Source organism: Osmia bicornis, chromosome 12 (genome assembly GCF_907164935.1).
Source record: "Osmia bicornis bicornis chromosome 12, iOsmBic2.1, whole genome shotgun sequence".
Classification (NCBI taxonomy): Eukaryota; Metazoa; Arthropoda; class Insecta; order Hymenoptera; family Megachilidae; genus Osmia; species Osmia bicornis.
Genome location: NC_060227.1, coordinates 4,933,937 through 4,960,764, shown reverse-complemented (window position 1 = coordinate 4,960,764; position 26,828 = coordinate 4,933,937). Strand labels below are relative to the sequence as shown.

Sequence of the window (26,828 nt, the reverse complement as noted above, 5' to 3'; positions counted from 1 at the left end):
AGCGGAGACGCCTAGTACTAATGGAACTGAATCGAAAGTGCACGCGTTCCGGCTTGATCGTAATTTTTCTAAATTTATACTGTTTGTGAGACGGTTTTTCATTAATTAAGTCCATCAAATCTCAACGTCGAAGTATCTTTATCCTATTGACATCAATGAAGATGGAAAGAAGTACGAATAATCAAAACATTGGCTTTACGACGCTGTCGACCTACGGTGGCACGGTATGTACTTGAGAATTTCTCGACTTTTAAAGCGATATTATTGCGCAGAATAAAAATAAGTCTAATATGTTGCACATATCATACTTGCATTATAATACCAAATACCAAGGCAGATGTATCGAGTAGTGCAGGCAATGTTTTACTATTTTAAAATGATTTCCGTTAAAAGAGAATCTAAAGTTCACGTGTTTCCTATTGTGCTCGTCTAATGCACATATTACACTAGCATTATAATACCTAATACCAAGGCAGATAGTATAATTATTTTAAAACGCGTATCGAGTAGAATAAATAAATAAATAAATTCGAATAAATCGAATAAATAAATTTGTTAAATTTTTTACAATATCATGTGAGTACTTCCCCAGTACTTATTCTTACATACAAAAGGGATGCTTTTGAATAAAAGAGGAAAAATTAATGTAGGTATGATATCAATAGGAGTTTTTTTTTACATGAGAACGGATTAATTATTTTTACAGTACTTCTTATGGGAAAGATTGGTTACCGAGGTACCAGTGTAGTTTGAAACTGGTCGCCAGGTGGCAGCAGTCCCCCCTCAGCAGGGAGCCGCCATCTGTCATGGCAGTCGTGCGTTATGAACCGCGAAGCGTGCGTGGAAGTTTCGAAAAAGGATTCGGATTCGAATGCGGCGAGGTAGCTAGCCGCCTTGGAGATAAACGCGAGTTAACCTGAAAATGGCCGATTCGTGCGAGACGGTGGTGTCAACTGCAGTGACCAGTGTTCTTCCCCATGGACCAACTAAACTGTCTGAAACGCCGTGCCAGGAGGACGCGGAGACATCCGGCTCCACCGGTACGTATGCCTAGCTAGAATATCTCGTACAAGTTTGAAAGCAGTTTATTCAAACGCAACTGTCGAGCGCGGCCATGCAACAAGTGGCACAGAGCGCTCTTGCATGCCGAACAGGAGCGTATAGAGGGATTTATAAACCCGTTGGGATTCACTTTGCCCTCCCGGTATTTCCTACCTAATATGTCGTCCTCGATCACGTGACTCATCATTGACCTATGCCACTTAATTTCCGCGCGTACGAAATGTCAGAAATACCGATGAACTGTGACTCACTTTTATTATGAACTTGAATTTCAAGGAATTTTACTCGATAACTTAGGAGGGGATTGTCAAATAGTTCTTTCATGGTACTACTAATGTTTTGGAGTTGTCTGCTGTTAATTTTAAGATTGCACGTTTCTCATATAATAAGATCTGTGCAAAATTTTTTTTCTCGACTCGTTCCGTTTGATTTATCTAATCATTTAGATGTGTACCTTATGAAAATTGTTACGGTTGACGTATCGAACATTACGTTACTGGTAGGAGGATTATTATTAGACAGGTGGGTGAGGGATCGAGAAACAACTTTCCGAATCAGAGTAATTGCACGTACGTTGAATCTGATCGTAAATATATAACTATGGCTCCCCTCGAGCAAATCGCAATTACAACTTCAATGCATTTACACGTAAACGTGACGGTATATAAAATTAATTTTGTTCACAATTACCGACTAACTTGTTGGCACGTTCCTTATGGAAGAAACATAACAAGTTTCTATACCGGTTTTATTTTATTTATTTTATCTTCATTTGACTGGTCTCTGATTTTTAATTTTGTTGGTGGCGCTGTTAAACAAGAAAGCAGTTAAGCGCCGTTCGCTAAAGATACAAGATTTTTTATTCTAATCATTCTTTTTATAATAACTCGTTTTGTCGGTTTTCACCTGAATATTATATAGTCGGTTTTAGAAAATATAGTCTCAGGTAGATGCATTATCGTTAAATCAATGAACGCGGATGTTTAACCATGTTCGGTTTAGTTACCAACAAAAAAATGACGCACTGATAAGTAATCCGCGATAAGCTTTAATCCATACGTCCGATAAAAAAGATTTCACGGGATTATCTTTTTGTACATTCAAACAAGCTTCCTTTCTTTTATTTCTTTAGAGAAAAGATTAATCATAGTTGGTTGCGATCCATCTTACCATGCATTGGTATATGGTGGCAACTAAAGTTGTTTCAAAATTCGTTTCATACAAAATACATGTCGGAACTCTAAATTTTCCATGCTCTTCCTTTAAATAATCGTACTTAAACAATAATGAATAAAATTCTTAAAAAAAGAGAGATCTTTATCTCGCAAATTATAAACAGATGGCACAACGATATCTAGTAGGAAATATTCGAAACAGGTGTAATGATGGCATGACTGCAAAAGTAACTAGAATTCCCATTAATTCAATGCACTTCCATTGACAAACACTATGTTTTGATACTTCATACGTTTTAAAGTTTGGAATTGTTGTTTACACAATAGTAAAAATGTTAGAGCCAATTTTGGCGGAAGACAGCACATATACGAAACTAGTGCCTTCATTGGAAAGAATATTAAACGATTTAAACGAAGATGCCACACCTCATGATTATCTTGTTGCTTTAATAATAGTGTTATTGGCAGAGTCTGGTTTTTATTTGTCACCGACAAATAATGATCGTTCGCAATGGTAGGCAATAGCATTTGATAACATTCCTAATTTTATTTTTGTTTGTAATGCCATCTGTTACAAAAATGTTTGTCACAGTTCAAAACTGAGGTCTCTTCGAATACCAAAAAATTGGAAAAAGGAAGGGACGGAATCTTATGAAATGAACTTTCAGCTGGAAACTCCTGCTAATGTGGAATGCAAACTGCTTGCAGTTCCATTGGGGGACACATTGATTCTAAATTTCTTTCCTTTCATAAAGTATAAGAAAATTTATACTATATCTGTTCAGACTTTGAAGTACGTTAATCCTTACTCCAGTGATCTTCCTGGACGGTACATGAACTTAAAAACATTCTCTCACAGGTATCGCAAGCTTATTATAATATTATGAAGAACTGTTCTTTTCTCATGATATTATTTATTAGGTTCAAGGACTCATTGTCCACTCCGGTGCGGTCAGATATATTTAATACAATGGGATTAATGGGTCCTAGCCTACAATCTATTCCAACTGAAGTGAAACTCAGAATTCTTGGAATGCTGGATGTTCATAGTTTAACTAAAATGACACAATGTTGTGCAGAATTTCGTGATCTCTGTGCAGAACCACAGTTATGGAAGGACCTATTGTATAGGGACTTTCAAGGATGTTCAAGTCCAATAATAGCAAATAGCAAAGCGTATTACAAAAAACAGTATATAGAAAGAAAAATACGTCCTTTCGGATCACGCCGTTTCTTAAGACATGCCGGTCGTAGTCTTATATAATATATTTTCTATAAAAATCTCGGTATTTTAAGAAGGGAGCTGAATAAATTGTTAAATTTTTACAAATTTAATTTGTTATACATTACTATGTAACATAAGTATATTTGTATAGATTGTTTAAGTAATATAATTAACGATCATTTTGTAGCTAATGAATAAAATTTAATGTAACAATGTTGAAATACCTTTATTATCACTGTTATCTTGCTATACTTTGTCGCAAATGGTTCCTCACAGTGATATCAATTATCTATAGACTTACTTTCCTATTAATTTATAAAAGAAACCATTAATGTTCATGGACATTTATTGTAAATTTTTTAAAACTGGTGAATTATTTCAGATACACATTTCGCAATTAATTGATCAAAGAAATTATTTTAATAATCCTTTATCACATTCTCTGTCGATCACGCGATATCGCGTGCTCGATAGTCAATGCTAAGTGCTTTATCACGCGATATCGCGTGTTGGATTGTCAGCGCTCTTTAATATTCGTGAATCTTTGATTTCAGCCGACGAAGCCACGAAATCGGTAGTGGGTAGCGAAAATCCGGAGACCGAGGAAAGCTCGACGCAGAGCAACGGTGATACCGGTGAGTGATAATAACCCTTTGATTCTTGCTTTCTCGCCTTTCGCTTCTGATGTACTCGTTAGATGGAGGCACACCTGGCTGTCCTATCGATCAGGTGTGCACCAAATACAAAATCTGTACTGTACGAATACGCGCGGCGATTACAATGTTCAAATACGATCGTCTCAAATCAAGATTAAAATTTAATCGAATACATGTTTCTATATACTATTATCTTTCTTCAAATGATTATCTCAATTCGTACATTTTACATACTTTACAGATTTTGAATAATTAATTATGCTTTCCTATATCTGCCATGCATGAAGTTTCACAAAGTAGTTATTATGTATTAAATATCGCGTTAAATAGATGACAATTGATAATTATTATATTCTCGATACGATGTCGAATTGCGGTTGGAAAATAATTGAAACCTTTCCGCAGATTGGATTTGTTCCGTGTGACTTGTAATAAATGCGTCTCCTCGTTTCACTAATCGGTTTTCATAAAATCGAAGCGAGATTACATTGGGATTGAACGAGAAAGTAGACAATTTATTTAGCTTCAAGATTGATTCATTTATTACTCGGCGTTTTAGCGAGGCGATTATTGTTTGAATATTTTCAGTTACAAATAAATAATGTATGTTTCACGTTTCGGTCTATTTAGCTTTCAGCACGAAGCCGTTTACCTCGATGTGAATAGTTTAACTCTTGGTAATCGCCTCGAGCTCGTATACACCGATTTTATAAATTCTTTAATTATAACTCTTATATGAGGGGTATGCGAAAGTTTCCTATAGTTCATTTCGAACCATTCATCTTTATCCTCTAAGATTTTCTCTAATCAGAATTAGAATTCTGAATAGATATTCATTACGATATTCACTCGTGTATCTTCTGGAAATTCCTTTTTTCAATTAAAAACAGGAAAATAACAGGAGACGAGATCGTTGTTCCAACATTTGTGCAATTCCGTTGTCCCGTCGCGTACCAACGATTTATCGTTATCGTTTTTCTTCGGCTTGTTTTTTAACACCAAGTTTTTTCGCATAGATCCGAAGTGTGTGACTTGTAATATTCTTGCCGAGTTCTCGCTACGGCTTAACGAACTGCGAAGTTTTGGCACGAAAGCGTGGAATAAAGTCGAGCAAAGCGTAATCAGCAACGACACCGCGTTCCTGTTTCGCGACACTTTCCATCCCCAATGTTCCTTCACCGTTTTCCTTTCTTCGGATAAAGAAGAAATATACCTTCAATTTATTCGTCGCGTTGTCTGTCGAAAACCATTCGAACGGTGTCGACGATGAATGATAAATCAACAACCGATTAATTATTCTCGAGGTACGAAACGGTGGAACTTGATGGCTTTGGAAATTTCGATTACGCATTAAATAAACGATAACGGTGCAAATTATAAACGACCCAGCTATTGATACGCTTCGATTAAACAGGTTTCCTTTGATTACTATGCTTCCTAAACTCGAAGCGTGTTCTAAACGTCTATTCGACGGAACGTTTCTTCAATTAAAGGCTCCGTGTGCGATAATAATTAATATAACGTCGAGGTGGAGTTGTTAACGCGTGAATTTAGGGCAAAGCTAGCTGTAAGGTCGGTCGTCTAGAGAAGTAGGTCATAGCAGGTGGTGACTCGCGTAGAACGAGGAAGAGGAAGAGGCGGAGAGGGTGGAAGAGTGCACTTTTCAAAATCGACCGCTAAACGCTCGTTTCGTGAGAGATGCACCCTTCCTGGTATCCTCGGATCCACCCTAACATCTATTTGTTCTTTGCACTTCACAGTTTCACACGCATTCCACCGTGTTCCTCCTCTTTGTCTCTTCTTCATCAACGATTTTACCGTCTCTGTCCTCGTTCCATTCAGCAACTTTTCGATGGAACATCTGAACACAGAATAATGGTGTTTCCAAAACAAAGTGGACTAAAGTTGTGTCTCTGGAGTATTCAAATTCCATAATTAGGACTTGTTTATAGTTGGCTAGTTGTTGCGCTAGTACTAGGTTTTTGCACACTGAATTATTGCTTATTTCACTCTATAATTAATCGTAAATTTTACATTCGTTCTTAACCCTCGGACGGCGGACCACGGAGGGAGCCCTTTTAATTTAATTTTCTATTTCACATTATTTTCATTTTCTAATCCATCGATATTTCGAAACTGGCGTTATAATATAGAATAATTGAATTGAAAAAGAAGAAGATACATGTACCTTGAAGAACGTCTTGCGATGGCAGGAACTTTTCGAATGACCTAATATGTCGTATGCGTATTTCGAAGCCCGGTAGCGGGCTTAAGCTTGCGCCGTTTGGCTTTCTCTCTTTCTCTCTTTCTCTGCCCGTCGCACCGTCCCTTTATCTCTGTTGCTCCACTTTCCAGTCTTTCTCTGTTCCTCGAACACGTCGGCAACGTTCACCGTTCTCCGGGTTGCTCCCTGGCTCTCTCTCATCCCCAGTGCGCGCATCGAACCCGTCCTGGACGAAAGTCCTTCCCGCTCCGTCGCGCGTTCCACGCACGTTTCGCCACGATCGAAACCTCCTCGGGCTACTTTGTGATCCTCGTGACACGGGATACGCGTGTATACATCCGTTTCCTCCGTTCCCGTGACGAGAACTCGTGGACCGCGTGGCAGATCGTTGAACGCGCGTGGATCTCGAGAGCGAATCGTGTGTGGCTGTTCATCTCGTGATCGACAGGCTTGATCGAACCTTACGATCGAGGCGGAAGCGATGAGAGTTTCATCCTACTTCCTGGATAGTCTCGAGGGGATGAAGAAGTGCATGGGTATAGACTACGGAGTGGTTGGAAATCTGGATTTCTACCAGCTGAGACATCGATGTTTTCGAAGCTTCAGGGCGACGGCTGAGTTTCTACTTTTTCAGGGTTTTTTGCTCGGATTCATTTTCACCGTACTACGAGGGTCTGCTATGATTAATGGTTCACGTGGCGTTAGGGTTTTTAGGTCATTCGAAGGAATTGAAAAGATACCGTGTTAAATATGACTAATCAGGATTTGGCTCTTCAAGTACCAAATTCTCGAATCCCTTTGTGCAAACTGTTTCGTGGTTGGTCAAAGCTGGAATAACTGAAGTGGCACTCGGTGTAGAATGTAATTTCCCCTTCGAAATGTTCAAGCAACTTCTCCGTATTCTATTCATCGTTTTTGTTCGTGCAAATAATATAGAGTTTTCTATGATGAAATTACCAAAAAAAAAAAAGAAAAAGAAGAAGGAACAAAAAAAATCTGACACGTTTATTAACGAATGGAAACTTTTTAACGAGCACAAAATTAACACGCTCGGGCGTCAAAGTTCTGCTTGCAAAACGCGAGGGCAAAGACGAGAAGCTAATAAGAGAATCTCGGGTCGTTAAGCATGATCCTTTGTTCTGCTGCAAGACGAGGACTTTAAATCCCTTGCATCGTTAGAACCTTCGAATCGCTCGTTTTACTCGAGCAAATTTCATTTTCCAGCCTATATTTACACGCCTGCCGCGCGATTTCGAGGATCATTATGTCACGAGCAAGCGACACGAAATTTACGAAACAAACTCAGTTTTATTCCGAAATTTACGCTTGACGTTTTATTTTTTATTTCAACCAAGCAAATAATGTTTAGCAACGCGTCTGGGGAACAATTTGTGTCTTCAGCATCGCCCGACTATTTCACTGTTCAACGAATAAACGATGCATGCCGTCGCGTTCTCGATCGTCGAACAACCTGTGCAACTTTTTCCGGCTATTTTTCTTTACAATAATTTATATTATCCGCTCGAATACGGAGGGTTAGCGGAATGGTCGCGTTCAGATGCAGAGACTTATCATTTATGTCGTTTGCACGTGTTGGACAGTTATGTATTTTTGTAATATTTTCACACCCACCTTATGCAGATTTTCATCGTACAGCATTGCCACATGACACCTGTTACAAGCTTGAAACATACGGTCTAACTTTGTAACTGCTACCAGTCGAATCTCTTTATATCGCCGCGCACGCAGGAACGGAATTCATTGAAATGGCAATATAGGAAAGATCAAAGTTGATTCTCGATGGTGTATTAAGCTAATGGTATTAAGCCAAGAGTAGATCCCTGGCCAAACCCTATCACCCTTGTCATAGTGTCCGGCAGTATAACGCGAGTCCACTGTGTTATGACAAAAATCACGTCACCAGGGGTGGTCCGTATATTCAATCATAATTTATGGAATTATCCGGAAATTCGGACAAAGCCTTTCGGCTAACTTTTTGATAAAAATACTCTCCCGTGCATCGATCACTTATTTCAAATGTTCGGTCACGTATTTCGCAGCCGCTTCGTATGAATTCGAACGGGGTTGCAAAAGTCCTGACGATTTATCGCCGTGGGCGAAACGCGGCCGTGTCAATTTCAATTTCTCGCGGATGCGCAACGATAACACGGACAGATTTCAATCGCGAGGACCGATCGGAAAAATAAATCCCGCTAACGAATGCTTCCGCCAGCCAGACGGAAAAGGGGTGGAATCTCGCGGATCGAAACGAGATTGGAGCTTGTGCGTAGTATGTATCTCGGGGTCGGGAAAAGGATCGTTATTAGCGGCGAACTTTCGATTTATCCAAGGGTGGAGAGCCGGCCCTCGAACGTACAAAGGCGCGGTTCAATCTCTGCTCGGTCCCTTCGTGTTCCCTCGAGCGATCGATCAGCCCGCGAGGTCCGACGTATTAATAGCCGTGGTAGAAATTTACGCGTTCAGAAACGGACGAGCGTCGCGACGCCGAGACCACAGTTCTCTCTTTTCACATTGCGTTCATTCTTTTTTTTTCTCTCACCGTCGCGTCGTTTTGCTTCATTTCGCTTTTCCGTCCGATACGGGAACTTTCCCCAATGACGTTCGACGCTTTGAACACCGAGAGGGAAACATCCTCGATTCCTCCACCGTCGACGGGACGCAACGCGTCGCTCCCTTTGTTTTTCGTCGCGATGCAAAAAGTTGCGCTAAAACAGTCCCGGTGATATCTGTACTGGATTTCAATTGAATTTTATCTTAGAGTTATCTTTATAAAGGAGACGAGTCTGAGTGGAATAGAATTGCTTCTTATCGATGATTCCGGAGGAGCTGAACTGCAACGATTGTCCTCGTTTCTTCTGAACTAATTCCAAATTTCGACGCGGTCGACGTTGCAGAGACAACGGATCCTTTGCTTTTGTCAGCCAAGTTCCGTGGATGTTTCCTTCGAACTTCTTCCAATAAAAACGACACGTGATTGACGTACTCTTTTTTTTAATTCAGTAATAAAACATCGATGTCTCAGCTGTTATTTCCCATGAAAAACACTTGCAGTTTTTCTAAATCAAATCGCTCCTTCGTCTATTCCTAGTTCAGCAAGTAAATTAATCGCGTTGTTCTTCTGAAGCAAGAAGAAAAAGAAAAATCGAGTGATCGAAATCGGTGGTGAGTTCGACGAATACATCTCGATGAATCTGATAACAGTGTTCCGTGGACAATTTCTTCACGATCATCAACAGTGAGAACGTGGCGGTGTCGTTGGTTTCGCGTGGAAAATCGAACGAAGCATCGAGTTTCGCAGTAACGAACGGGTTCGTTCTGTCGAACAGACTCACCGCTGTGAGGCGAACGACGTCAACCTGTCTCTGTCCGAGGTGGTAAGTCTTCTGGGCCTCGCCGACGACGACGAGGTCCTTGCTGGCACGTCCGAAGAGAGCAGGAAGAAAGCGTTGTGGCAATTTTACTCGACCGGGATGCTTACACACAGCCACAGCGACGGGGAGTTCCCTATTTATTCCCAGGGTGAGTCGACGATCAAACTTCTCAAAATCTTGCAACTTGTTTTCCTATGATTTGCATGACACCGTTTCGGTTCTTTAGTTACTCGTTCGTTCGATCAAGTTTCTTTTCTTTCTTTTATTCATCAAGGATGAATATTTACATTTGTTTGTAGTTGTTTCTTTGATTTCTAATGTTTTTGTTTTTGGGAAAGAGAAGCTTTCCTTTTCGCACTTATAGAAAGGGTTGTGATTTAATGTTTTTCTCTTTGCACATGTAGCGCATGCAGATTTTAGATAAACATTTATTCCTCTCTTGGGAGAGAAACAAATCGTAACGATGCTTTAACTTCGCTGTTACATGCTTCGGTGTGTGTAACCGTTATGCGTTTCTTCTAGTGAAAGTTCAGTGTTACAGAGAAGGAAGGAAAGTCATTGTGATTTATAAGTCGTGTTATTAAGTAAAATCTGAATCTCTGTTACATTTTTCGTAATGAATATTCAAAGGATATTTAAAAATTGTAATCTCGAATACGCTAGAGTTACAGCTTGTTTTTGTACAAATTCAAAGTCTGCTTATTAAGTTCAATTATTTGGAGAACTTGGTATCCCGTGCAGGTCGAATTGGAATTAGGCCAACCAACGACCCATAAACACGCTCGGCATTAATACCAATAAACTCATTAGGATCGGTGTGACCGGATACTCGGCTGTACTAATGATAGAAATTCGAAGCGTATTCACGGTTGTTACACATCGTGTCCAAACGTTTCCGTTTTTTTATCATACTTTTCGTATTTTTGCCATTTTCAATAAGCAATTGAATTCAAGGATTAATTTAAAAAAAAAAAAATGAAGACCAGGAAATATAATTACTGGCATAACGAAAGTCGGCGAATTAGAAAGTAGTTCATCGGTATAATTACATGTCGATAATTGAGGGTATAGTTTGGTTAGTAACGTTGCAAGAAACGCTGCCAAATTTGCTCCGCTCTAAAACGCTCTAAACGCGATACATACTGCCAATACTGTTGCGGTTTAGTGTAGGTCACGACGAAACTCGTGCAGCAAGTTGCGTTTGCCGCAATCATTTCCTGCATCCTTTTGCCGTCTTCTCCAGCGACCTACTGCCAGCTTACTCGCAGAGGATGTGGCTGCGTAATCAATTTTTAAGCGTGGACTTTTAATTGCTTGCCTTTGCGCAACGGAAAATCCATCGCTAACGATCACTACCTTCTCCCACGATTACCTCACCTGGATACCATGACCGTTCGTTATTAGCGATCAAGATATTTCATGCGTGCTCCACGGTTCGAGATGGTGGGTTCGTCGAAGGAATACGTGGGATTTTTAACTACAACTTTCTCGGATAACATCTTACCTATTGCTCGCCACTACTGAATAACGTTGGAATTCTTCGGGAGAAGTCGATTTATCGGGAAGGAAATCACTGGAATCGAAGAGAAGTTGCGGACGCGATCCACCGAGATTCTGCACCCGGGCAGCGGATAAATCGCGTGTCGAACTCGGTCAGGTCGAAAAGAAATGCAATTTACATTTTGTTTTCCATGTTGTTTCGATGCTAGCATCTGGCACGAGCCGAGTTGGCGAATAAACTCGCGTTTATTCTCTTACGAATCGATCAGTGTTACGTCGTTTCTTAGATCGTTACCACGTTCGTTGCATTTAGCAGAAATATTATTTTGCAAATGTTCGAGTACTATTTTCAGAGACTGCGTGTTACAAAGTCTCGAGAAAAACGAGCAGAATTGCTTCGAGAAGAATCGTGTATTTCACACTTGATTTTATCGTCGTTTAACCAAACGACGTCCTCACGCTTGATCTGTTAATTACACAGAAGTCTTTGCTGACTGTTCGTCACCGTTTGAACATATTTAACCGCGAAACTCTGTGAATTCCAACGACAAATAGGATTGTTTTCTATCGTACGCCTCGGGTATCGCTTCGTAGTTAACTTCGATGAGATTCTCGCGTAAAGTTGCCCTTTAATTACAGTTTCGTCTGGAGTTAGAGAGGTACTTTGATTTCCCGCGTGGCGATCGATCGAGGACCCAGGGGGGAGAAAAGATTTCCGAGGACGAGGTATTCGTAGAATACAAACGAATCCTCTTTTCCCTCCCTTTGCCTGATAACCGGCGAAAGAAGCTTGCTTTTACCCTGCCCTTTCATTGTGTTCCTCGCTCCTTTCCTCGGAACTGATCGAACCGTTCGACGAGAGACCCTCGAGGAGATGCATCGTTGTTGGAAAATTTAGAAGTGATTGCTTCCGAGAACGATGAACATCTGAAACCATGCATAAAGTAGGAATCAATTACGTATAACTACGCGATATCTTATAAGGGAGCTTAATGAATTTTCCTTTCTGTATTATTGAATTATTCGAATGCTGTGCTTAGCACGTTCGCAGTCATGGTTGCCTGACTAGACGAATACGCTCTTGCGTTTAGACTAATTCATCTGGCTGGAGCGTAGAAACAGGGAATCTGAAGAGAAGATACCACGGCATCGTGGCTGAGCCGAATTAGCGGGTTCACAGGGAGGCCGTTTAACGGGGAGGAAGGTTAATCCGATTTGCATTTAATCAGCGAGCGAACCGTGCAATGAATATTCAAAACACACATAGGCTGTTTTACTTGAACGTTACTAAGCGTTTATCTCTGGCTGTCGCGTTCTCATTCGTTGAAACACGAAAGCTAGTTAATTTTTGGTAACTAAGATCTGCTACATAATTCTGGTAAACGCGAAAGTGGAAAGAGGAAATATTCAGGGCTGCGAAGTATCGTATCGTATCAATAAATTCTCTGTTTGAAGAACGATTAGCGAATCGAAGACGGATCACGAGCTATCTCGTAAATTTTTTTACGCTCGTTTGAACACGGATCACGAGACATCTCGTGCTTTATCGGCGATGAATATTGATTAGTCTGTAACGAATCGGTTTTTGAGTAAATTTGTTTAGTTTAATCGTTCCATTACTGATAATGTCTGACTCACAACGAATTAACACCTTCGGCTGCAAATGTAGCCCAGAGGTGTTTAATTAAAATATGTACAAGATATAATTGGAATAAATGGATGAATTTCGAAGGAAAATATTCTTTACCCAAGAGGCAAGAGAAATATTGAAAATGTATCGTAGATTTCTAAATTACTATAACTAAACGTTCGTCATCTCGAATATATGTCATCCGCAATGAAAGGGTTAAGCAATGGGATCCACACGTTTCCTCGTGTCCCGTTTCGAGAGAAACCTTTTCAAGAAAGCACATCCTCTTAGTAGCTTGTTAAATATTCACGAGAATCTGTCGTTTGAACCTGTGTTACCGAGTCGACGAGGTACAGGACCTGCGAGACCCTGTATCGACCTACGAGTCCCTTGAGAATCCGGCCGCTTTTCCTTTTTCAACATCGCCGACAAAGAGCTCGTTAAAATTTCCACCTTGGAAATTATTGTGCACGCGATTAAAAGGGCTGTTAGGTTTCATTACAAGTATTTATGTGTCTGGATTGAAAGTTTGAATTGCATTGAAAACTTCCTAGCATTCTAATATTGCGATCAGTTTCTTCAGGATCGTCGATATCGTACTCTTTATTGTCTATACGGTTGTTACGAATTCCTATGCGGAAATCATAGACGCCGACAAGCTTCCGTTTATAGGGTGGATGCAGGTAGTGAAAGCCTGTCACCATAACTCTCAGCTACTTGCCGCTGTTTCAGATTCTCATGAAACATGGTAGGATGCTCGTACAGAGGCGAAGTGTCTAGGACACGAGCGCCATAGTAGACGTAATCGCCATTTCTTTCATGCAGGGTGTTACATGGTCCATAGAAACGATGTGTAAACGTGTCGTAGCAGAGCTTTAGTTGCTCTGAAATCACCAAGACGAATTTTCCGGGGCCAGGTTAAACGTGTACCACAACCTTTCGTACGAGGTTTAACATTTTTATCGCGTTTGCTGTTCACCATAAATTTCACCTAACTTTTACGAGTTCTTTTACCGTTCAATCCATTCTGCTTATAGTAGTTTTCGTGTCTATGAATACGGTTAGTAAAAACGGGATAGGAAAATTGTCAAAGATTCGTAAATATTAGCTGATCGTTTATCAACTATGGCAGATAATGCTACGTTTGGATAATTCTTTCGCACTCTTTTTAAGCCAAGGATAACATAAATTCACGAAAATTCAGAGCATACATTGTGGACATTTACAGAACAGGAATCACGGGGCTGGTTTGTTTTCAACTCTCACGATACGTGATTGTCGAATTAACTAAATAAACTGACAATTGTTATTTTATTAATTGCTTTATTATGACAACGTACGAAAATACAAAATTTTATTCTGCGAATTACTTGTTCATATTTATCCGCAGTTTCTCATTTATTTACATCAGTATCAATGTACACGACGAAGATCAATAATTTATAACTTGGAATGTTAATTTGACATGGAAGTTGACATAGATTTGCTATGTTTCGTTATGATGCGATGATTGTCAGTAGTGATCAATTTTCAGCGTCCCCAACCAGCTCTGTAATAAATAAAAAAATAATTTTCCTGTATTAAAAATGTCGAATCAACACATTTTATCAAACTTTACTCGGTTTCTTTAACCCTCTCACAACGGACCATGAAGAGGGCCGTCAATTTTAATTTTGTATTTCATATTATTTTCATTTTTTAAATTTAACACTGTTCCTTGAAAAATTCTTCTCTTAATTATTAATCAATAATTATAAACTTACCCAACATTGGCGTACGATATGGTGGAAGATCGTCGATCGGGTTGCAAATTATAATAAGTATTATCACCGCCATCGTAGTCTTGATCGTAGAATGGTCTGCGGAACCAGAAGTAATATGGATATTGTACGGTATCCCTAGCTGCGAGTAATTCCAGATTACCTATTTATCAAAAGAAAAATGTATCACTTCAGATTCCACGCACTTAAAATTATTTTAGACAAATCCTAAGTCTATTTCTTCGTTTTATTTCGAATGTTCCATCTATTTCACTTCGTAGATTTGATTTTCTGTTTTCACTCACCGTTTCCGGGCTGCGCGAGCGGCTTGGCGATGACCAAAGCAAACAGCAAGTGCAAAAGCACGATCGAAAAAGAGAAGACGGTTTTCTTCATGGTTCTAGTCTCGGAAGTGGAAGATCGGATCAAATCGCTAGCTGGTTTTTATCTGAATGACGGTGTTCCGTTCCTCTCTTATATACTCTCTAGCTTTGTACGCATCTTGATGCGTCAATCTTGACGTTTTGAACACAAAGAAGCTGTTAATTCGCGTTCGTAAAAACGTTTCGAGGATGACGAATAACGCTAATGAACACCGCAATCTCGAACGAGTAGAAACCGGTGGCTTGTCTCCTCGGTTTGCACTTCAACAAAAACAGTTAAACCTCATCTCGAACGTAGTTGTATATTCGTTTGTAGTCACCAGGTGTGCCTTTTTTCTGATTGAATATTCTAGTAAACACTTTTAAACGGTAGTATAAGATCAATCTTTACATTCTGGTACGACAATTTTACGACTAAACGTACTGTACTCGTTGAACTTTCTGATTAGAACCTAACGTGTGACGACTTTGTTATTCTCAACATTGTGACGACCAATTTTGCGAATTTGAGAACACGTAACATTCTATGTCATTCGTTACCGTTTTCAATTTCCAGAATCGAATTAGGGGAAATCTAAGGGAGGTCTCGGAAATCTTAATTCGTTCCTGCTAGTTACAGTTTGACAATTAGTTGTCCTGTCCGAGAAAGTGTCTCATCAACAAATAGGATTTCATTATGATGATTTGCTGTTAATTACGTTATCTTAATGAAACACGGTTTGTCTATTGTCACTGCTAAATTAATGTCCCTCTCGTTATCATTATTATTACCGAATTAGTATAATTTTCTACTTAGACACAGTCGGCCCATTATCTCTGCTCGTCCGACCGATAACGAGGCTCCGACGTTGCTCCGGTCTGCCTTCCCGATAACAGAAACAGACAATTAGTTTTGCAAATTGCTCGAACGTTGCTCGTTTTCGTAGAAAAAATTAACAATTCATATACCGTACACTATTGCGAATGAATCAGAAATGAACCAGGACCCCCTGTAGTAATTTGTTTCATTTAAAAATGGTTGAAACGTTCGTAAAGCGTTTCTTGTGCATTGATCTTTGTCAGCTTCATTTCTATCCAGGCAGAAAATACGAATGGTTATTTCTACACTCCCTGGCATCGAATTATTTCAAGCTCGTTGCACACGTCTTTGAGACGAGTAACGAGCAAGTTAATTCGCTTCGCTGGGATTTGCGGTGGCCAGGGAAGGGTCGGTCTGACGAACTTCCACGTCAATTAAACGCGCTACTTCAACGCTTGCTACCAATAACCCGGCAGAAACTTGCGAAATGCTTGCTTCATAAGGGCCGTCACGGTTGCTGTTAACTTCCCTATCCGATTACAAATGCTACCAGTATCTTAGGACTTTGCGCTAGCCTACTTAAAACTATTAATGCAGTTTCCTGCGGACAGCAAAGGGGATAGACGAAAAATTCGGTATCCCATTATAGAAACACTTTGGATAATTAGAGTGACGGCCGGGATTGAAAGCTTCGAATCTTTTGCACAATGGAATGAAAAATACGTGTTACAGTTAGAGTACATTTGAAACGAAGAGAAATTGGGTCGAACGATCTACCGTTGCGAGGGTCGAACGAGCAGAGAAAAAAAGTTTCGACTTGGTGAAATAATTTAAAATTTTCAGCGCAATCGGGGACGAGGAGAATAGATGAAAAAGAGCGAACCCTCGCCTCGGTTCTATAACACGGCGTCGTGTTCGAGGGGTTGTCGTCGTTGGTATTTCATAAAAAAAAAAACTAACTTCCCGACGACGCTCGAACGGAGATGCTTCGTTAATCGATTATCGTTATTAGGTTGCGGCGAGCCGGTCGTTCAGCTTTTGTCATCGCATGAAAACTCGTCCGCGAGCGATGCCACGGCGCCGCGTCGCGTCGGTTGATTTCGTCGGGAATCGATGAAACGCTTTTCACAGAGCGTAGGAGCGCGTCCTGGCCGAGCGGAAAACGCGACATCACGTGCCGGCACGCTCGTGAATGGACAAACGTTCATTGAATAGTTAAGATCTACCGGCGTGCTTCCGCTGCAAACGGCAACGGCTTTTTCTCGTCTCTTCGTTTCCTCTTCTCCGATGAAAACCATAGTTTTAGAAAATAAAAAAAAGAAATGAATTTTGAGGAAATTGAACGGTAAAAATTAGACTTCGATGGTACTGTGATAATCACTTAGAAACAATTGTACTCGTCCTGCGTTATGGAAATTGTAATTACAAATGCGTTGTCCTCGAACGTAACTCGTAGCATCATTAATATCGCGAGAACAACCGAAACTAAATTCATTAGGAGACAAATCGAGGGCGGGGGAGTATGCGTTTCATCAGTTTCAAGCGGAGAGGAGTCAGCGTGTTGACGCAGACGCGGGATTCTGGCCGCGATCAACATTTGTTCACCCTGCAATTTCAGTCCACTGAGATCATCCTCTTCCCTTTTGTTGATGTTTGGTTTTCCAATTGTTTCCACGTTCCCGCATTGACTAAGAACAATGAAATCTGTCTAGCTATCAGAAGCGCGAATATTAATTGTTAAGGTAGTTGGTACTTTCAGGATTAACCGTTTCTAGTATTGAAACTCGAAGAAAAATAATCCGTCGGTGAATTTAAAGCCCGAATCGCGAGACTAATTATCCAACGAACGTTCATCATCCATATCTCTAGGAACTTTGTCTACCATCGCATAGTAATTATCCGGTATTGTCGGCCGTGTTTAGTTTCAGTCGATCCACGTGGTCGTAGTCAGAAATTGCACGACGTCGTGCTGAACGCGCGTGTTACTTGATCCAATGATGTCCGTGGCTGCTGGCTGTCGCGTAATCATCGTGAGAGAGCTACCATTGTGCCAGATAGCTGGCTGATACATTGCAAAGATTATTACCCTTGGCATACATTCATATTCCATTCGACGAATTCATCCGCACGCTCGTTTATCGTACACAACATTGAACTTCATCCAGATAGCCCTAGAAACAAAGTGTCCATGATCATCGAAGAAATGTTGAGATTTCTCGAACAGTTTCCAATTTGGTGGTTTCACTTGAAAACACATTTAATTGATGTTACGTAAAATAATATTTCGTTAGGTTTCGTTTGCAAAGAATGTGCATTTCGTAATCTGTTTTCTTTCAGATTAGAAATTCAACCACATTCCTGATACGAATATAGCTTCCTTTCTGTTCCTAGTTTTATGAATGGCGATATATTAGAATTCATTAACAAATATGCGTTACCAGTGTGTTGGTGAAGAAAAAGTATAGCCCGATGCGGTCCGACTGTAAATTAGTTTCGAAAGTGCCGAAGGATTTCCGCATTCTGAGTTCGTGTCGCAACGGATGTTAATAATTAAACAGTGCAATTATTACTGTACTTCCTTTGTCTCTATTTCTCTTTGTACAAAAAGGAATGCACATAGAATTTACATAACTCAGTGATTCACCTGACTGGTAAACATAGTTGAGTTACGTTTTAATCTAAAAATACCAAGCGAAACGAGTTTCCTGTCGGAGAACGTGTATATAATTTACAAGCGACACTCATTAACGGGGCTATATAATTTCCAACCCTCTGATCGTTGCAACAACCTGACCGCCGACCAATTTGTGGGATCAATTAAAATTCATAAACGTCCAGACATAGCGGTTTCGTTTTATCTTCGTCGACGCAGCTGACGCGTTGCATTAATCGTCGAAGAATATTTTCTATACACGACTGTTGTTTATTTTCATCTCGACGCGTAAGCTTGATTATTATTAGGCGAGTTCGATCGATCGCAGCTACACGTGTAACTCGGCTCGATGCGGAACTACGGCCGTGTTACGGTATCGAGGCTCCACTCGATATCGGTCTACGTTCAACTAAAAAGGACGATCTAAACTGGCACAGATACAGAAAAACTTGCGGGTACTTCGAGACCAGTAAACGACGAACGTACGAGTACGAGCAGCAGCTCATAGATCAACTAACAAACCAGTTGGTAGTCTACTAACGAACCAGCCAATCTGTTCCTCGGAATCTTCTTAGACTTCTCTCGACGACGTGTTTCGGGATAAAAGTTGCTTTTGGCAAGACTCTCCTTTAAATTAAGTTTGTCGTAAATAATCAATGATCTAATGCAAATTAAGAGTTAACTGAAGATTCATCATCCAGAAAATCTCTGGATCGATCGAGACGATTTCGATTCCATGACCTTCCCCTAGCGGGCTAAAAATCCCACAGCCTATTTGCGTCAATCCCTATAAGCCACGCGTCGATGTCGTCTATTCTTGGCTCGGTAGAGAGGCACAGCTACACCATGGTGCACCGAGTGCCAATCAAGCGTCGCTCGGCTGCTCACAAAGCCTACTCTCTTTCCGTTGTGTGAAGGGGATAGTTCACGGTGGCTCGGTGTTAGTATAATCGAAGTGACGGAAGCCCGGCAAGGTGTGGTGGCTGGCCACGGCACGTTCCTGCACGATGTAAACAGGCCGGCCAGGTCGAGCTCCAGTGCACCGGATACCGTTGACGAAGACGGCCACGCGGTTTCACCATTCGTTCTTTCCTTTTTTTTTTTCCCATAAGATTGCTTCCTGCCGCGAAGATTCATTTCGTTCCTCTGATCGGATCTTTCCTTTGTTTCAAGCAACATTTGCTAGAGGTAGAATAGATAAGCTATCTATCACGTCACGCGTTGTCTCGTTTGTGATCCAATACAGATTATCTTGATATAAATCGTGTTAGTGACGGATAAACGAAGGAACTAAACGGTCGATCGAACGAACTTAATAACCCTGTTCACCGACGAGAAGTGATTGCACTTGGCGACAGTTTTTGATATCAGCGGACATCAGTGGAATACATCAGCTTAGCTGACACACTTGCTGGATCGATGGAAGCCTTGCAACGAGGCTGACACACTGTGGTTCAAGTGCATCCCTAAGGAAAACAACAAACAAACAGTCGACGATTTTCCAAGAATGGAAATGAAATTACAATGCGAGCTGCAATTCTTTGGCTAAGCGTGGCACGGTTGCAGGTGGTTGATTAATTATCGATCACGGTCGAAAGCGAGCTCCTACGAGGTCCTTGATTAAAGAAACATCTCGACATAAATACCGCCAACGGTCGCACCCACTGTCCACCGGCGACGGGTGTGTCTTTCACGTGCACACCAGTCATTAACCAACACTCCGCGAAGCTTCCACTCGCACGAGAGTGAGGAGCATCCACGGAACAAGCGGATTGATTACACGCTGCTCGCGTCTTCGATCAACAACTGTTCCGTTTCGACCGTTTTCAGACTTACTTGCGATCAAGAGGGACCAGATTCTTTTAGTGTGAACGACCAGAGGGTTCATAAAATTAATAAAACATGTTATGAACGCAGCTTAACAACTCGTGAAGATCATGTCTGCAAGAGAGGCACGAAACGTGAAATCTTTGCTGCACCTCTCTCAGGTACGTCGTTGAAAGATAAAAGAGACTTCATCGATTCATCAGGGACCTTCGATAAAATCTTCCACCCTTGACGGTATCCTTGCAGCATCGCGAGCTTGAAATACTCTCTCTCTCTCTCGAGATAGTCAGGTCGATGCGATGAAATAAAATTGTTCTCCATGCAAGCCTGTCGGACTAGCCTTTGCGAGATCGTTTCGTGAATATTCAACAGGAGTTCGGTGAAACGAACGTCGATTGAACAAACAGCGACTTCCGCGTGGAAAGTGGTAGCCGATATCGCGAGACCGTGGACGATGAAGGATGGAACGTTTTCTACGTGGAACGTTTTCATAGGATTTTGTTATTATTCGTGACGTCGAGAAGAATTCGTTTCCTTAGATTTTGTTGAATTGTAACCAGTGGGAATTGTGAGTACCTGCGAGGATTCTGAGGATTAGTGTTTCTTTAGGGGCGCTGCATCGATTGTGGAAATGAGCCTCCTGCGATTCGGTCCTTTCAAAGATGGTATGTTTATATCTAGCAAAATATTATTCAGTAATTATTAAATGAATAGTCAAAAATACGAGCAATATGGTTATTCAATGCTTGAAAAATTGAACATTGTAGTACTCGTTTATCTTCAATCGAAATGCTGGCAATCTGTTTTTAACTCCCGGTAAAAAAAGCTTTCCTTCCGGATGATATCATTTTTCTGCGTTCCATTTATGATGGAAGTCTGCTCGTCTCGATTGTATTCAGAGTGCCCGAAATATTTCTCTTCTCCGACTGCGCAAATCCATTATTCTGATTACATTGATCGCGTACGCGTGCGCCAGATACACGTGTCAGGAATTAATTCATCGAACAAATGAATCGTTCAAGCAAACGCATAGACTTTGTTAGATCTTTCAATCATCTTCGATCGTTATACATGGATTGCGAACGTTCATGCAAACAAATTACGTAAAAATATGTTAGGATATAAATAATAAGCGAGAAACGATGGATACGCTTTATGTTATCTCGATGCAAAATGTATTCTGTAGGTTTCCTAAAATTTATAAAACAGAAATGAAAAATGAAGTTGACACTGTCGCTGTTTCATTCAGGGGTTAATTAAGCAAGGCAGCAAGTGCAAGGTTTAAATTGAAAAATGAAACGACCGCGTTCAGAATAATTGCATTTGTATCGTGCTAACTAAATCGAATCGAAGCAATTTGAAATTTTGCAAAAATGAAAATTTCATCAATGTTTATGTACAAGATGTACGTAAATATATGAACGATGTACAAAGCAGGATTGAACGTTGTAACAGTGCTTCATTATCATGCATGTTCGTAATGCATCGGATTAAATGGAAGCCAGGATAATCGAGAAACCATAAAAGAGGAGCTCGTTTAATAGAGATTCTCTCTGCGAACGAAAATCGCTCATATGAATAAACGAAAGAGGGAAAATAAAACGGGGAAAATCTCTAAATCCCCGAAAATTCGTGTAACCTATCTGTATCGATATCCATTACCCCCTTATCCCAAGTATCTTCATCAGCATGTAACATCGAGTAATCCACTTTTTCCTCAGCGAGCTAATGTATGTACACATTAAATCGCATTATACGGGTTGTTGGAAAGCGTTTTATGCTCGCAAGAGTAAAAGTATTACCCAAGCCAAGCGTTCACCTAGAAAATTGAACTTGCCTTAACACTTTTCAGTGCCTTCCACAAGAATTTATCCGCTTATAAATAAAATTGCCGAGTTCTTCAAAAATTATGGTACGAAAAAATGAACGAGTAAAAATCCCGAGAAAGTATGTAGCGTCCCAAACATTTGGAGAGGATTACCAGAAATCCTTGTAACTATGGTGAAAATCCAGTCAGGACCATCTTACACGACTTAACCCGCTGAAAGTTTGCGTACAAAGGCAAACTTCCGGCAATGCCACGGCCCACTTTATATTTTACCTCGTCGCGGAACGCACGGAAGAGGCACTTTAAAGGACAAACATTTTCAAGCTTCCGCGACGTTCGTAGCGTCGCGACGTCGAGAACCATGCGGATCCACCATCCCTGCCGCTCTTTCAACGTATTTTTCCTTTATATCCGGTCGCATACGCGCCAGGTGAGAAGCACATATTATACTAGACCGGTGAATACGAAGGCTCGAAGTCGACACGATGAAAAGGAAAAGCAGAGAGGACGGCGAGGCTGAAACGAACGATTTTCCCTCGAGTGTGACAGTGGTTACATAACAATGAGGCGTCGCGTCGCGTCGCGGCGTCGCTCGTGGAGACGCTTCGAGGCATTCGCAGACCTTCTAACTCTGTCTACATCGCCAGCTTCTCTGGAAAGATACCACATTGCGGTCGATAGAAATGAATTTTACGGTTCACCGTGCGTCGCATCTGCCGGGGCTGCTGGTTTGCTGATGGTGAAATTATTCTCTCTTCCGGTGTTCCGCACTTTTCTGAGTTACAATCTGTGTAATTTCCACTCTGTCACGTCCACGAGTATATACTTGGAAAATTGAAGAATGAAAAATGTAGATTGCCAACGAGATTCTTCGCACCCTGCTCTACACTGTAATCTATCGCTGTAGACTATTTTTATAACTTCTTTTTCTGTTTCTATTATATTTTTCTCGTTTCAACCCTCTACAGATTTTCGAGTAAATTCACCTAGCAATCGGGAACATTTAGGTGCAAAAGTTTGCTTCGAGCCCAGTTGGCGATTAGTCGAGCGCAATTTTCGCCCGAAGAGTATTCTGACCGAGCAACTAATTTCATAAAGCTCAAAGTTTTCCGGTCGACACCGTGCGCTACGTGTCCGCAAAATAGTCGTTCTTCGGTCCCGACACAGTAATATTTACCTTTACCGAGAACGAACACTAGCTCGTTGTACAACGTAATATCGTCGAGTGAAACTATTTCAATAACAGGGTGTTTCATCCCCTCAGGAAATGGCAGAAATGCCCTCGATCGTTTCCCTATTCTTCTCTATCGTTCTCCTTTCCTCCAATTTTATGGATATTTTTCAACGAGTTATATCTAGATATAAAGTAATTTTGATTTATCGTTCTCTCGGGAGATAGAAAATATAATATACGAAGCTTCGAATTGAATCCTTCGATACCGTTTGCGTCCCTTTTATTACCTATGGACGTAAAAATCTATGAAGGAGCCCTTTCTTCTGCATTTCGTATATCACGCATCCTTGAACCTACCAATAAGGACGATTTCAATATATTGAAGCTTGATTCTTTTCAGAGCTGTTCAAATTGAAAGCTTCTCCGTAGAACCCGACTCGATCAGATATTTTCGGTTTCTCGCACACTTTTAATAATTTAATAATAATAGTAAACATCGTAAATCACGGATGACTACGTTTGCAATTTATAAAAAGATCAGCCGGCTTTTTAGTTATCCTTCTTTCATTCGAACGATATTTTTACCCAAGAAAAAGGACTATCAGGGTGATACTGACGCGATCCAAGTGTCTATAATTATTCCATAGAAAACGATGATCCTTTACGCACGATTTCACCCTAATGCTTTCGTTTGACGAGCAACTCCATTAGAGAAGATGCTGTTTTAAGTTTACTCATCGCCATCGATAATGAACTAGATGGTTCTTAAAAATACTCTGCTTTTCTTTTATCAACCTGACACATTGGTTGCTCGAAAGTCTTCTGAAAAAAGATACGGACCCACGAGTAAGAGGACTCGAGTTGCTGCTTTCTTCTAGCAAAAGGATCATCGAGTATGAAGGGTTAACTCCTGTTTACTCGCGTCGTATCGCCTTCGATATTATCCTACTGCCTTGTAATTGGAGCGAAGCTCCGCTATTAATGGCTGATCGGAATTTTTGTGACTTTTTAACTCAAAATTTAAATTATCAATTTTGACCATTCTTTGCAAGCCGATCACAGTGCTCACTGTAAGTGAGCTAGTTTATCTTGCTGTTGCTGCGTGAAAGGCGGTGATTCATTGATATGCAAAGCAGCAACTCCATCTGCTTTCTTTATTTTAAACCGACCTAGAGTTACACGAGTTATTTCAAACCGGTTACTACATAACGTGTGGTCGCGCTTCTTGTGTCGCATTCTTTGATTCTTTTGCACTCGTAACCCTTCGGTTACATCGAGGCTGGTGCAATCCGTCTTTTATCTACGAATCGGTAAGTTATCAATGGCAACTATTCTGTCCGCGTGAAAGCAAGTAGATCGGCGGAATTCGAGGATAACGCGGTTGTCATCCGAAGAATTTCCTTGCGGTTGTCCTTGCGGCGAGGTTTCAACGACGATAGAAAAGCAGGGCACGTTGGTAAAGCGTGGTATTTAGAAGAGATCGTCTGGTTCTCGAAAGAAAACCTTGCCACGGCCTGGCAGGAAAATGTGGATAAATTGAAAGACAAAAGCGTGTCAATGAAACAAGCACCACTTTTCTAATTACGCCTTCCACAGAGGCTTCCTCTTCGACAGATGAAAATTCCCGTGACGCAAATGCTTGGAGATTATCTTCTAACGTGCTTTCAGGATTCTTCTTCTTATCTGCTCGCTTTTCTGTTTGCTTGTTTGCTATTTTAATTATTGCGTAGGAGGATATTAAAGAAAATTGATAATTGGTGATTCTGATACCCTCGGGCAGCGGGCCATAAAAAGTAAAACATTCCTCTTTATTTATACACCTGGGACAAATTATTACACTCATTAATTTTTAATTAAACCTCGAGTATGCCTTATAAACTCACGCGTTTCATCGCGTATTTAATGAACTCGTTGTTGGAAATGAAATTTCTTTTTTTCCTTCCGTGTTACGAGCACACCCGAGCTGGGTAACAGGAAATTTTAATCCCTTTATCGTCACTATGTTACGAGTGGACTCGTAATCCCGATACAAAGCATGGCCAATGTAATCCCGAGGGAAAAATGCTGTAGGCTGAACATTATCAAGGAATAAAAGTGTTCTTAACATCCGATAAGATATCGTCCTTTCGACGAGTTCATAATCGTAAGTGGCCCTCATACAACCACCTCCGCAAAATTAACGTAATGGAATAAATTAATCCGAGTACTTTCTCGCAACTATTAACGAACCAACTCGTTCTTCGTTTCGATAAAGTTTCGTCGAACGAAGTGGCCAGCTCTCCGGGAGAATAAATCGATGCTTTTTTCCTCGGACTAGACGGTCAAAAGAGGAATTAAATTATCATTCTTGGATTGGAAACTGTTCGAAACTTTAGCAGAGACGTTTTCCATGGATAACGCAGTTTTCACGCATCGAAAATCGAACCCTCTAAGTGTTTTCGGATAAACCGCCTCGTAAAATACGTCTCGTGAAAAATATCGTAAAGGTGAATTAGAATTTATGAGGGAATGTTTGAAAAACAATACTGTGTTCTATGGAAATGGATCTTGTTTATGGTGCACCGTGGTGCATCGTCAATCGTCTGGAAAGAATTTAAACATTCAAGTATCTAAAGTGTTCGGAATAATAACAAATTGAATATTTTGATAGCGATGAAAGGCGGAAACAGATAAGAAGACTGATGTTTGCGTACCTGTTTCGAAGCTTGCCAAAAAGCGTTCAGCGATCCCTGTTGTATTTAAACAAGTGCCAAAATAGATTCCCGCGATAACTTTCGAATTTCCTTCGCCAGTAATAAATAAAAAAAACAATGTAACATTTCACGGTGTCGTATGTGCCAAAAATGTAATTGTATCTGTCAATTAGCGGCCTGTCTCTATGAGTAAATTTTTTCATTCCACTTCTTTTACGTAAGTCTTCGCAGACGTTTCGTAACGATTTATGTATTCTACAAAATTTCACAACATTTCACGTCCCACGAAAGACGGAACACTTTTCCTTTCTTTCGGCGTTTCATCGCGCCACGCTTGCATCTGTTAACGTGGCGAAGTAGGATGAATTTACACGGTAATAAGGAAAGCAATCTTTTCATTACTTCTTCCGTTGTTCCCATCCCTCTTAGCTGCCATTAATTTCCTGCCATTATCGCGGTGAACAACGTCTTATCCAGACTGTTGGCCAACGATCTGACCGACCGCTTTGTTATCGTTCGATCTCGCGATAACCGCAATTTAAGTTGATTTAAAGTTAATCGTCAGATCCTTCCGCTGATACGCTACGCATGTTGTAGCGTAACAAAATCAATTATACGCCCGTTATTCGGCTCCGTATTATTTTCACGGTAAACGGTTGTATTTTGTAGCTCGTTCCTTTTTATAGATAAGTCCATTAGCAGGAGTTTCGAAAATGAAACGAGCCGATCCATTGTAAGATTTTAACATTTTCTACAATTATCGTGCATTATCTATATTAAGAAATTTTATTTTTGTTGAAGTAGAATCTTAATTTATAATCAATAAATAATAATGAACAATCACATC

General features: G+C 40.6%; 2 protein-coding genes across 4 annotated transcripts in view; both read left to right on the top strand.

Moving 5' to 3' along the window:
• The first annotated feature begins 892 nt into the window (after window positions 1-892).
• LOC114873977 (phosphatase and actin regulator 1) overlaps window positions 893-26,828 on the top strand; it is a 172,620-nt gene continuing 146,684 nt past the window's right edge. Inside the window, exons 1-2 of one of the 2 annotated variants that reach the window (XM_046288261.1) lie at window positions 893-1,040; window positions 4,017-4,097. In XM_046288261.1, the coding sequence (XP_046144217.1) occupies window positions 923-1,040; window positions 4,017-4,097 (199 nt within the window). In that variant the 5' untranslated portion in view covers window positions 893-922. Of the gene's footprint in view, window positions 1,041-4,016; window positions 4,098-19,682; window positions 20,952-26,828 lie in introns of those variants that run through there. The other variant, XM_046288264.1, reaches the window with a different exon arrangement.
• LOC114873979 (F-box only protein 7-like) lies at window positions 2,485-3,683 on the top strand. Of its 2 annotated transcripts, none has more exons than XM_029182810.1 (3): window positions 2,485-2,751; window positions 2,830-3,066; window positions 3,159-3,683. In XM_029182810.1, exons 1-3 carry the CDS (start codon window positions 2,570-2,572, stop codon window positions 3,499-3,501), a joined length of 762 nt encoding a protein of 253 aa, XP_029038643.1. In that variant the 5' UTR covers window positions 2,485-2,569; the 3' UTR covers window positions 3,502-3,683. The 2 variants fall into 2 exon arrangements, with proteins under 2 accessions (XP_029038643.1, XP_029038642.1); XM_029182809.1 differs by having other exon boundaries at window positions 2,830-3,096.

What these genes read in the sequence shown, in the direction of transcription:
- LOC114873979 (XM_029182809.1), top strand. Translation starts at nt 2,570, where the DNA reads ATGTTAGAGCCAATTTTGGCGGAAGACAGCACATATACGAAACTAGTG. An exon ending in AATAATGATCGTTCGCAATG is followed by an intron (nt 2,752 to 2,829) that starts GTAGGCAATAGC and finishes TGTTTGTCACAG; the next exon opens with TTCAAAACTGAGGTCTCTTC. An exon ending in TTAAAAACATTCTCTCACAG is followed by an intron (nt 3,097 to 3,158) that starts GTATCGCAAGCT and finishes ATTATTTATTAG; the next exon opens with GTTCAAGGACTCATTGTCCA.